The 13,710-nt window shown below is 48.1% G+C and overlaps 1 protein-coding gene across 4 annotated transcripts in view; it reads right to left on the minus strand.

Moving 5' to 3' along the window:
• Window positions 1–13,710, minus strand: part of DNAJC13 (DnaJ heat shock protein family (Hsp40) member C13) — a 317,458-nt gene that overhangs the window by 80,828 nt on the left and 222,920 nt on the right. For all 4 annotated transcript variants that reach the window (XR_012724354.1, XM_075315202.1, XM_075315201.1 and 1 more), the window contains one exon: window positions 11,168–11,246. Coding sequence is in view for 3 of the 4 variants with exons in the window: in XM_075315202.1 (XP_075171317.1) it covers window positions 11,168–11,246 (79 nt within the window). In the remaining variant the exon portion in view is untranslated. The remainder of the gene's footprint in view (window positions 1–11,167; window positions 11,247–13,710) is intronic.

Genomic DNA, 13,710 nt, shown 5'->3' on the forward strand with positions numbered 1-13,710 from the left:
ATTTGGCAGACTCATGTGTATAGCTGCAATATATATACCACCTCCATATAAGTGCACCAAACTAAGGGAGATAAGGGAGTTCTCTGAGAAAAGGGGAGTAATCCCTTTTTTACTGGTGGGGGACTTCAATAATGTGATAGATCTGTACTGGGATAGGAGTAGTAGACCTCCAGGTATCCAGGATAGTTGTAGGACTTCGTTTGGCACTCTTATTGGGGAACTTGGAATGGTGGATGCCTGGCGAGTGAGGAATGGGAGGGTATCCTGCTTCTCTTGTTATTCGGCTTCACATAACACTCTGTCCCGCATTGACATGGCTCTAGCTAGTGATCTGATGGATGCAATGATAAGCGACGTGCAATATCTGACAAGAGTGATTTCGGATCATAGCCCAATTCTAGTGTCCATACGACGGGGGACCCTGACAGGGGGAAGGAGGGGAGAGTGGAAGCTTCATCCAGCATGGATCCGTCATATTAATATGGGGAATATAGAACGGGATCTTGGGGATTTCTTTATCCACAACGAGGGTAGCACTGGTCCGCTGGTGGTATGGGATGCGATGAAGGCATACCTCAGGGGGCTCCTGTTCAGGAAAATCTGTAAACGTAAAACACAGACGAGGCAGGATGAGAAAGATAGGCTGGAGGCCTTAGATAAGGCAGAGCTGGAAGCAATCCGGAGTACTACTACGGACGCGAAGCAAAATCTTAGGCAGGCGCATGAACAGGTTAATAAGATGCTTTTGGAGAAGGCGGTAAGGAAGCAGGCATTCCAAAAATTGCATTTTTATGAGGAGGGGGAAAAAGTTGGTCATCTATTATCGGTCATAGCTGCAGCTCAAAGGAGTAGTTCATTTGTGCATGGTATGGACACAGTGGAGGGGACACAGGTCACTGAGGTTGAGGAGGTCCTTGGGGTCTTTAAAGATTTCTATCGCACGCTATATTCTTCTATTGGAGAGATGAGGGTGGAAGAGGTGGACTCATTTCTTGAGCGAGGTGAGCTTCCGGTGTTGTCTGTGGTGGATAGAGATAAACTGGAGTCACCTATTACTATTGATGAACTGGAGGGCGCTCTGCATGGCATGAGCAATGACAAGGCACCAGGAGCAGACGGGCTACCAGTTGAAATTTATAAACAGTTAGAAGAAATCCTATTACCCAAACTATTGAAAGTCTTTGAGGTGGCGGAGGGGGAAGGTGTATTGCCTGAATCTATGAGAGAAGCAATAATAGTAGTAATTCCTAAGGAGGATAAAAATCCGAGGCTTCCAGACTCATATAGACCCATCTCGTTATTAACAGCGGACGTGAAGCTTCTGGCTAAGGTGTTGTCAAACCGGCTGACTGGAGTTATATCTAACCTAATCCATATGGACCAATCAGGGTTCATGGCCAATAGGTCGACAGCTGCTAATATCAGGAGATTGTACCTTAATCTACAGTTGCCGCCTGACAACCCTGGCCGGAGGGTGATCGCTTCGTTAGATGCCCAGAAAGCGTTCGATAGTGTTGAGTGGGGGTATCTGTGGAAAGTGTTGCAGCATATGGGTTTTGGCCCACGGTTTGTAAAGTGGGTGCAGCTGTTGTATAATAGGCCTACTGCTAAAGTTAGAGTTAACGGTATGACCTCCTCAGCGTTTGAGTTGCACCGGGGAACGAGGCAGGGCTGCCCACTATCGCCGCTCCTATTTGCTATTGCAATAGAGCCTCTGGCGGCGGCCATTAGGAAAACAAAGGAGATCCATGGATTTAAGTATGGGCATTTAGAGGAGAAAATAGCTCTTTATGCTGACGATTTATTACTTTTCTTGGGGGATCCATCAGCCTCATTGGATCATGCCATGCAGATAATAGAGAAATTTGGAGAAGTTTCGGGACTGACCATTAATTGGTCTAAATCGAGCCTCTTTAAGGTGGATGGGGAAGTAGCCTGGACAAATGAGGATACTGGGGCTAACAAATTGAAGAATGTGGACGAATTTAAATATCTAGGTATCCAGATATCTCTGCCAGTAGAAAAATACATACAGGTGAACTTATGGCCGCTCCTTAAAAAATTGAGAACCAAGGTGGATGCCTGGAACAAGCTACATTTGTCAGTTGTTGGAAGGGTTAATTTACTAAAGATGGTAGTAATGCCTAAACTCCTATACATACTGCACAATGCCCCTGTTTGTATTTCAAGGAAAAGATTTAAAGGGATAAACTCGCTGTTTAGGGACCTGGTGTGGGGTAAAAAGCAGCCTAGGGTGCGATTAGAGACTTTACAAAGGCCGAAGGATGAGGGGGGTCTAGCAATCCCAAATCCGGAATTGTATTATATAGCGGCGCAATGTCAACACCTCAGGGGTTGGTCTGATCGAGAGAAAGATGGGGGCATTAAAGAAGTACAGGAATACATAGTGGGTAGAAGTCCATTGGTAATGGGACTAGAGGATGGTGCGGTGGGGCTCCTGGGTAGAACATCTCCTACAATGGCACTTATTTATAAGACCTGGGATAGGCTGAAAAGGGTGAGAGGGGTGACCCGGTTAACTAAGTTTACACCTATCTGGGATAACAGTAATCTCCCGGAGATTCAGAAAATGGGGAATATTGAGGAGTGGAGACGCAAGGGTGTGATATACATGCATCAGATATTGGACGGAGGAATTGTGAAATCGTTCCCGCAGTTACAGAGTGAGTTTCAGTTACCGGCGTCCGGCTGGCTCCACTACAGACAATTAAAACATGCGATTGCAGCCCAAGCGGCTAAACAAAGTGTGGCCATACAGACTGACCTGGTACTGGAGTATGTGTGTAAGGGCGGAGGAAGCACTAAAGGGATCATTTCTGGCACGTATAAAGATATACTACATACCTTTCTTTTAGAATACCCAATTAAAACTAAATCTAAATGGGAGGAGGAAGTTGGGCCGATAACGGAGGAGGTGTGGGAGAGTATCCTGGAGTATGTCCCTAAACTTTCCATGAGCGAACCGGCCAGACTGTCTCCCCTATACGTGAGTCACCGGGTATATAGGTCTCCCTTACTGATGTTTAAAATGGGGTTGAAAAGGAATTCGGAGTGTCCAAGGTGTCAGGGATCTGACGCAGGTATTTTTCACATGATGTGGTCTTGTCCGAGACTGGTCTCCTTTTGGACTAAGGTTATCCACAAGATAGGAAGAACATATGGGTGTGTCCTCCCCAGGGAACCAGTGCTATGCCTATTGGAATATGTTGAGGAGCTTGGGGTGGAAAATACTATGAAAATTGTCATTGCTAGGCTGCTGTATGCGGCAAGAAAGCTAATCGCCAGGTCCTGGATTAAAAAAGACCCCCCGACCAGGGGAGAGTACATTAAAAGGGTGGAGTGTATTCTTCAGCTGGAACGGGGAGTGTATGAAAGAAGGGGGAATGTTAAAATGTTTGAGAAGCTCTGGTCTCCTTGGCTGCAATGCGAATAAGACGAGTGATGGACCAGTAAACTGGTCTGGGACCGGGATAGCCGTCTGAGACCTCTGATGTGTATGTTTTGTTTTATTTGTGTTACTAGTTGTTCCTCCTGCACAACGGGATGGTTGCTATACTACAGTTGAAGGGTATCCTAAGTGTGTACTAAATGGGATGTAGTATCGGGGAGAAGTGTTGCTGCCAGGGTGGGGGAGGGGGGCGGGAGGGGGAGTTAAAGGGGTAATAGATGTGATAAATTTAATTTGGATGCCGATTTGTTATTCTGTTGTATGTACTCTGTTTTAATAAAAAAGTATCTGATTTAAAAAAAAAGAAGACCCGTGGGGCTGTCGCCAGGCCGAAAGGCAGTGCCACGAACTGAAGGTGTTCGGCTCCGATGGCGAAACGCAGGAAGCGCTGATGCTCTGGTGCAATCGGCACGTGGAGATAAGCATCCCTGATGTCGATTGATGCTAGGAAGTCTCCTTGGGACATCGAGGCGATGACGGAGCGGAGAGATTCCATCCGGAACAGTCTGGTTTTCACGTGTCTGTTGAGCAGTTTGAGGTCCAGAACGGGACGGAATGATCCGTCCTTTTTTTGCACCACAAACAAGTTGGAGTAAAAACCGCGACCACATTCTTGAAGGGGAACAGGGATCACCACTCCTTCTGCCTTCAGAGTGCTCACCGCCTGAAAAAGAGCATCGGCTCGCTCGGGGGGCGGAGATGTTCTGAAGAAACGAGTCGGAGGACGAGAGCTGAGCTCTATCCTGTAACCGTGAGACAGAATGTCTCTCACCCATCGGTCTTGGACATGTGGCAACCAGGCGTCGCAAAAGCGGGAGAGCCTGCCACCGACCGAGGATGCGGTTTGGGGAGGCCGAAAGTCATGAGGAGGCCGCTTTGGGGGCGGTTCCTCCGGCGGTCTTTTTAGGACGTGACTTACACCGCCATGAATCAGAGTTCCTCTGGCCCTTCTGTGGCCTGTTGGACGTGGAGAATTGAGACCTGGCTGAGGGCCGAAAGGACCGAAACCTCGGTTGTATCTTCCGTTGCTGAGGTCTGTTTGGTTTGGACTGTCGTAAAGACGAGTCCTTTCCCTTGGATTGTTTAATGATTTCATCCAATTGCTCGCCAAACAGACGGTCGCCAGAAAATGGCAAACCGGTTAAGAACTTCTTGGAAGCAGAGTCTGCCTTCCATTCGCGTAGCCACATGGCCCTGCGGACTGCCACTGAATTGGCGGATGCTACCGCTGTACGGCTCGCAGAGTCCAGGACGGCGTTCATGGCGTAGAACGAAAAAGCCGACGCCTGAGAGGTTAAAGACACAACCTGCGGAGTAGAGGCACGTGTGACTGCATTAATCTCAGACAGACAAGCTGAGATAGCTTGGAGTGCCCATACGGCTGCGAATGCCGGAGCAGAAGACGCGCCTATGGCTTCATAGATGGATTTCATCAGGAGCTCTATTTGCCTGTCAGTGGCATCCTTGAGCGATGAACCATCTGCCACTGCTACTATGGATCTAGCCGCCAGTCTAGAGACTGGAGGATCCACCTTGGGACACTGAGCCCAACCCTTAACTACGTCAGTGGGGAAGGGGTAACGTGTGTCATTAAGGCGCTTAGTAAAGCGCTTGTCCGGAAAAGCTCGGTGTTTCTGGACTGTATCTCTGAAGTTGGAGTGATCGAAAAACGCACTCCGTGTACGTTTGGGAAACCTAAATTGGAATTTCTCCTGCTGAGAAGCTGACTCCTCAATCGGAGGAGTTGGAGGAGAAAGTTCTAGCACCTGGTTGATGGACGCTATGAGGTCATTTACTATGGCGTCCCCTTCAGGTGTATCAAGATTGAGAGCAGCGTCAGGATCAGAGCCCTGATCTGCCACATCCGCTTCATCCTCCAGAGAGTCCACATGCTGAGACCCTGAGCAGTGTGATGAAGTCGAGGGAAGCTCCCAGCGAGCCCGCTTAGCCGGTCTGGGACTGCGGTCCGTGTCGGAGTCCTCACCGTGGGACCTAGGAGTCACCCCAGGAGCACTTTGCTGCGCCGACCGAGGGGGGCCTGGGGGCAATGATTCAACAGTGCCCGGGGCCTGTGTTACCGGTCTGGACTGCAAAGCTTCAAGTATCTTAGCAGACCATCTATCCATAGACTGAGCCATGGATTGAGAAAGTGACTAAGAAAGTTTCTCAGCCAACACTGCAAACTCTGTCCCTGCCACCTGGACAGTGGTAGCCGGTGGTTCTACCTGGGCCGAGGGTCCCACCAGTGGCTGAGGCTCCGGCTGAGTTAGTGTCACAGGGGCCGAGCATTGCACACAATGAGGGTAGGTGGAACCTGCAGGTAACATAGCCGCACAAGAGGTACAGGTTGCAAAATAAGCCTGTGCCTTGGCACCCTTGCTTTTTGCGGACGACATGCTGTTGTCTCCTCTTAGAGCAATCAGTGAGGGTATATAGCCAAAAGCAAATAATGCGGCCGAACAGAGTAAATGTATACAATATAAGGATATATATATATATACACTTCGGCACCCAGGGGGGCCAGCACCTAGTAACCGGTGCGGCTTACCGACCGCCCTCAGCGGTTGTGTGTCCACCAGATTCCCTGCCTGGGCCTCCCAGAGCTGTGGAGCTCGGTCTGAAGTTCTCCACCGGCAGAAGTGCTGATAGCAATGGCTGCCAGCGTTCTGAGAGGAGGAGGGAGCCGTGGGCGTGCCTCAGAAAGTGCGGGAATCTGGTGCCCCACAGTGCTCAGTGAGGGGGGAGGAGGATACCTAAGTATGCTCCAGCCCTCACCGCTGACGTCCAGTCTAGCGTCCCGCCCTTACCCCTGACTGGCAGGCCCGGGGGCGGGAGTATGCGGTACTAGGCCGCAAAAGCCGGGGACTAAATTTAGTAACGCGGCCGGCAAACAAGCGCGGTCGGCGCGGTAGTCCCGGCGACACAAAACACCCAGCAGCTGCTGCAGCGTCCGTTACACAGGCGCTCTATGCGCCGTCCCCAAGGGGACACAGAGTACCTCAGAGGAGCAGGGCCTGTCCCTGATGATACCCGGTCTCCTGTCCGTCAGATTCCCCCAGGGGCTGCGGAGGGAGCCCGGTCCCAGTGCATGGTGACCGGTTAGGATCCCACTTCACCCAGAGCCCCTAAGGGATGGGGAAGGATAACGGCATGTGGCTCCAGCCTTTGTACCCGCAATGGGTACCTCAACCTTAACAGCACCGCCGACCAGAGTGGGGTGAGAAGGGAGCATGCCGGGAGCCCTGTTAGGGGCCCTCTTTTCTTCCATCCGATAAAGTCAGCAGCTGCTGCTGACTAAAATGTGGAGCTTGCGTGAATGTGTCTGCCTCCTTCAACACAAAGCAAAAAACTGATGGGCCCGTGATGCACGGGAGGGTGTATAGGCAGAGGGGAGGGGTTACACTTTTTAAAGTGTAATACTTTGTGTGGCCTCCGGAGGCAGAAGCTATACACCCCAATTGTCTCAATTGTCTGGGTCTCCCAATGGAGCGACAAAGAAAAGTAGTGCGATACCTCTAAATAAAATACTGAGTGACCAATTGCCTCCAGACATCAAATAATTAGTAAATTGAATCCACCAGCATCTAATTTATTCTCAGTATAACTACAGCTGTTCTATGAAAGCCTCAGAGGTTTGTTTGAGAACATTAGGGATCAAACAGCATCATCAAAACCAAGGAACACACCAGACAGGTCAGAGATTAAGTTGTGAAAAAGAGTAAAGCAAGGTTATGGTATAAAACTATAGACCTAGCTCTGAAAATCTCAAGGGTCACTGTTCGATCCATCATCCAAAAAAATGGTATAGCTCAACTGAAAACCTACCAAGACATGACCGTCCACCTAAATGGACACCTGAAACAAGGAGAGAAGTAAAGAGAGAAGCAACCAAGAGACCCATGGGCACTATGGAGGAGCCACAGAGATCCACAGTTCAGGGAGGAGAATCTGTCCACAGGACAACTATTAGTCATATACTCCACAAATCTGACCTTTTTAAACAAATGGCAAGAAGAAAGCCATAAGAAGTCCTATTTGCAGTTTACAAAAAGTCACGTAGGGGACAAAGCTTGTAGAGGAAGGTGCTGTGGTCAAATGACAGCAAAGAACAACTTATTGGGCTAAATGCAAAACACTGTGTAGTGGAAAAGTAACACTGCACATCATCCTGAAAACAGATCCCCACCATCAAACATGGTGGCGGCAGCACCTGAGTAGGTTCACCTTCCTGCAGGACCACGACCCTAAACATACAACCAGTGCTACAATGGAATGGTTGAGATGAAAACATATTCATGTGTGTGACTGGTCCAGTCACAGTCCAGACCTAAATCCCATTCAGAATCTGTGACAAGACTTGAAATTTGCTGATCACAGACGTCTCCATCCAATCTCGCTACGCTAGAGCTATTTTGTGAAGAATGGCCAAACATTTCAGCCTCTAGATGTGCAAAGCTAGTAGAGACCTACCCCAAAAGACTTACAGCAGTAACTGAAGCTAAAGGGAGCCTTACGAAGTATTGACGCAGGGGGGCTGAATACAAATGCACACCACAAACTTTCAGATTTATATTTTAAAATATTTAGACAACCTTGTATCATTTTCTTTACACTTCAAAAATACTAGCTACTTAATGTTGGTATGTCATATAAAATCTCACTAAAATATATTTAAGTTAGTGTGTTTAAAGTGAAAAAGCTCACGGTTATGAATACTATTACAAAGCACTGGACCTTCCTGGCAACACATAACAGTACAAATGCCATCTTTGAGGAAATCATGCAAGGAAATTTAAGTAAAAAGGATGTAAGTGCACTGGGCCCCTGATGAAGGTAACAAAACGAATGTCGTAGGCAAATACATGGGCCAGTGATGGGATTATACAGGTATAACCTATTATGCAAGTTCAGTATATATAACAGTATATGCATAGCTAACAGTTATTTATTGTACTTTATATATATATTGGTCTTAAATGTACATATGTATTGATATTTATGGTATACTATAGTATTATATAATAGTACTGTTTTGGCATTTGCACTTTGGATTAAAATTATATATCTATATATATATATATATATATATATAATTGCCTTATTCTGTCTGTCTGTCTGTCTTGCTCCAAAATTGTGTCCTTACAGTGACAACCATCGGATTGGCCGCTGTGCTCGGCCTGGCCCCGCCCCCCCACGGATTGGCCGCTGTGCTCGGCCTGGCCCCGCCCCCCCACGGATTGGCCGCTGGGCTCGGCCTGGCCCCGCCCCCCCACGGATTGGCCGCTGGGCTTGGCCAGGCCGCGCCACCCCACACTGTGCCGCCAGGCCGCGCCACCCCACACTGTGCCGCCAGGCCGCGCCACCCCCACACTGTGCCGCCAGGCCGCGCCCCCCCCCACACTGTGCCGCCAGGCCGCGCCCCCCCACTGTGCCGCCAGGCCGCGCCCCCCCCGCACTGTGCCGCCAGGCCGCGCCCCCCGCACTGTGCCGCCAGGCCACGCCCCCCGCACTGTGCCGCCAGGCCGCGCCCCCCGCACTGTGCCGCCAGGCCGCGCCCCCCGCACTGTGCCGCCAGGCCGCGCCCCCCGCACTGTGCCGCCAGGCCGCGCCCCCCCCGCACTGTGCCGCCAGGCCGCGCCCCCTTGCACTGTACCGCTAGGCCACGCCCCCTCACACTATGGCGCTAGGCCGCGCCCCCTCGCACTATGCCGCTAGCCACGCCCCCACTATGCCGCTAGGCCACGCCCCCACACACGTTGGGCACCTGTACACCTCCCCCCCAGGACAACTCCTCCCATTATACTCCTCCTATTATACTCCCCTCTGAGGGGGGATGGAGCACGATGGGGGGTGAAGCATGGGGAATGCAGCACGATGGGGGGGCCCAGAATGGGGGGATGAAACACAAATGGGGGGTTCACAGCATGGGGGATGGCGCACGATGGGGGGTGCCCAGAATGGGAGGTTGAAAGACGATGGGGGGTGCGCAGCATGGAGGATGGAGCACGATGGGGGGTGCAGCATGGGGGGATGGAGCACGATAGGGGTGTGCAGCATGGGGGATGGAGCACGATGGGGGGTGCACACCTCCCCCCAAACACCACACACACCGCCACACACGCACCGCACAACACACCACACACACTGAGAACCACAAACACCCCCCTACACAGACACACCCACACACACACAACACGCAAACTCCGCGGCACACACAAATATACGAACATACCGCGCAATACACACACATTGCACAAAACATACCTCCCCCCAAAACATACACACGCACCCCACACACACACACCCACACAAACCGCGCAACACACACAGCACCACACACAGACAACACTGCAGACACACAGCGCTCCACAAACACCACAACACACACACAACGAAACACACAAACACCGCTCTCACCCCCCCCACCCAGACAACACCAAGAACATTTACAGCGCCCTACACAAACACTTGACAACTACACACAACAACATCGATATATATAACAAAAATCATACATTAACTACACAATAAATTCTAGAATACCCGATGCGTTAGAATCGGGCCACCTTCTAGTTGAATATATTTATGTAAAAATATGAGCACCTAACGTACTTTTATATTTGGCCTTGCATATTATGTATACAATTAAGATGGGTTCCTGATTTTTACCCATTATATATGTATACTATTACATCTTAATTTCCAATTTTTATAACTGATGTTTGATCTCCCTATGGTTGATGTTTCTTGTATTTTAGATGTTTTTTTTTTTTAAAAGAATTGGTCAATAAAAAAAATCTATGTTATTTAGTACTAGTGTATATATCCCCGGATATTGTTATTGGAAGGGACACAGGCATTTTTTAATTTCATTATTTTCATTTTGCATAGATGTCATTAGACGTACTGCGAGATCACACTCTCCGCTTTTGATCTTAAAAAGAGGTGCAGAAAGATTTTTCTTCTCCAACTATATAAATTACAGCAAGCATCACACGCCACAATCTCTTATGACCTTTGCTGTAAAATAAAGGATTCAGCTCGTTCGGGCGTTAAGTATGAGGATGGACAGTAGAAGGGGTATGTCTAGTAGATGACAACCCCTTTAAAAAGGGAACCAGTCACCAGATTTCTCCCTATTAAACTAAAAGAATCACCTTCTGCAGCTCCTGGGCTGAATTCTATGAAGGTGCATCTTGGCCGACTCCCCTTCCAGACTTGGCGCTGTGCATGACCTCACCAGCGCCATGCTTGTACCTGCCCACAATCTTGCGCCTGCGCATTTAGCTCACCGGCGTGAGCCAGGGCAGCTATGTTTTCTGCTCTGCCCGCAATATGGAAGAGCGAACTGCGCCTGCAGACCTAACTGCACAGGGGCGAGATTTGAAAATGTGACGAGGAGGATGACTGAGGGCATCATCCCATCAATCAAGGAAGGAGGACAGCGATCAGCGGCAGGAGGGGAATAAAGGAGTAGAAAATGAGCCCGCCCATCTGGCCAACCAAGGTTATTAGTATGCCTAACGGCCAAGTTTTATAAAGTTATTTTTGGGGTCTGGAAGGGGAGTCAGGGCCAAGGTGCACCTTCATAGAATGCAGCCCAGGAGCTGCAGAAGGTGATTATTTTACTTTAATAGGTAAAAATCTGGTGACAGGTTAGCTTTAAGACTGTTACTAAGAAATACAATAAATACAAACCCTTCCATCAGGATTCTTGTCTGGATGGTATTTCTGAGCAAGTCTGAAGTAGGCTTTCCGTATTTTACTCTCTTCCTGCCTAAGAAGGGAAAAAAAAAAGATGAATTCTGAGCAGAGCTAAATCCCACAAAGGACTTGTTAGAGACTCAAGCCGCTCAATAGTATGAAGGATATATTTCAGAGATTTTTTGATATGTAAATTGCTTTATTTATTTGATGAAATCCAAATCTGCACATACAACAGCTGAGACCACACTCGAGAACACGTTTGAAGCAGCAAAAAGCTCAAATACAATGTACATACCAAGAAGAAAGTAGAGCAATGGGTGAAAAACACAATTAGTCCATTTCAAATGTATATCCAGAAGTATAAAGTAAAGCTCCCTCAAAGAAAAGTAGACAAAGTAAATAGCCAGGGGGAGTTATATTTGTTAAATAGATAATGGTATAAGCTCTGTTCAGTAGTTAATATTGCTTTGCAGCGCTGGGGTCCTGGGTCCAATCCCCACCAAAGTCAACATCTGCAAAGTGTAACGCTCACCAAGGTTGAGGCAGTTCTTGGTAGTAGATCCATTAGACCACAGGGAGGACCTGGGTTTTCCTTGATGTTGGAGGGGCATAACTAAGCGCCTACCAGGTATAGGCCAGAGCCTCTGATGGCGAGGATGGGCTGGGCTACTAGTAGACGCCAGGTGCCACTCCCAGGACAGTGCTCGAAACTGTGGCAGCTGACGTCCAGGGTAGGAACGGGCCCAGGTATGGACAGGCACAGTCTCACGTGCCGGCAGGTGCAGCCAATACGGCTGATGCAGACAGGACGGCTGGTGTAGGCAGGTACGGGGAAAACGACAGATACTGACAGGAAAAGGATAGGAAGGGGGACAGAGGTACAGGCAATGGAGACAGGATAAATGGGACCTGACAACTAGCTAGCAAGACAGTAACTAACTGACCATGTTGCTCAGGCCCCTCCCCTAGTGGGAAGATACCTTAATATCTAGTGCCTCTCAACCATAGGCTCAGAGGCACTTCAGGGTCTATAGTACGCTGGCTCTTTAAGTCCAGAGAAGGCGCGTCCTAAGCGCACTCACAGGGGACCTGTACAGCGTGCGCAGGCCCCAGCAGCAGAAGACATCAGGAGGGAAGCACGAGAACGCCTGTGGAAAGGCAGGGGGTGGGCGCAGGCCAGGTGTGGTGGTATGTATGCTGGCTTCCCTGCAGGAACCCCAGCTTTACACAAGGAGTTATGTTCTCCCCATATTTGCTTGGATTTCCTCCAGGTATTCTGGCTTCCTACCACACTAAGACATACTGGGTGAGGACAATGTCTTTATAAAGAGCTGTGGAAAATGGCGCAATAGAAGCAAGCATAATATATATAAAAAATGTAAGAATATTGGGGATCTGATCACTGGGATTCTCATTAATCGGTAAACTGGGGACAAAGTCCTTTGTGTAAATGAAGAGGTAACACACATGCATGAACGGCAATGAATTCACTTCAATGGGACTGACGGAACAGCAATTTTCCATCAGTCTCATAAAAATTAACCAAGTAGTGGTCAGGCATGCACACCCCTACTGCACCCACAATAGGGACTTTGGAACCATGGTTCTCAAAATTAGTGAAAGTCCCAGTGCTCAGATCAAAAAAACATTTTTAAATTATCATCTGTACTTTGAATAGGTGATAAATGTATTAAGTGAGAACAATCCTCTACAACAATATTCCCACTAGTAAATAGATTATTAGAACACTTTTTATATGAGGCTCATATAAAAAGTGTTCTAATAATCTATTTACTAGTGGGAATATTGTTGTAGAGGATTGTTCTCACTTAATACATTTATCACCTATTCAAAGTACAGATGATAATTTAAAAATGTTTTTTTGATCTGAGCACTGGGACTTTCACTAATTTTGAGAACCATGGTTCCAAAGTCCCTATTGTGGGTGCAGTAGGGGTGTGCATGCCTGACCACTACTTGGTTAATTTTTATGAGACTGATGGAAAATTGCTGTTCCGTCAGTCCCATTGAAGTGAATTCATTGCCGTTCATGCATGTGTGTTACCTCTTCATTTACACAAAGGACTTTGTCCCCAGTTTACCGATTAATGAGAATCCCAGTGATCAGATCCCCAATATTCTTACATTTTTTATATATATTATGCTTGCTTCTATTGCGCCATTTTCCACAGCTCTTTATATATATATATACACACACACACACACATACATACACGGTCAAGGTACCCCTCATTTAATGAAAGAAAAGCTCGCCATGGTCACAGAAAAAATTTGAATCTGACAAAAGATATAATAAATAACAGATCTATGAAAATGAACAAATGAAAGTCAGACATTGCTTTCTAGCCATGCTTCCACAGAATTTAAAAAAATAAAACTCATGAAATAGGCCTGGACAGAAATGATGGTACCCCTGAAAATAATGTAACAAAAGGGACATGTTAAATCAAGGTGTATCCACTAATTAGCATCTCAGGTGTCTACAATCTTGTAATCAGTCAGTGGGCCTGCAT

Source organism: Anomaloglossus baeobatrachus, chromosome 6 (assembly GCF_048569485.1).
Source record: "Anomaloglossus baeobatrachus isolate aAnoBae1 chromosome 6, aAnoBae1.hap1, whole genome shotgun sequence".
NCBI lineage: Eukaryota > Metazoa > Chordata > Amphibia > Anura > Aromobatidae > Anomaloglossus > Anomaloglossus baeobatrachus.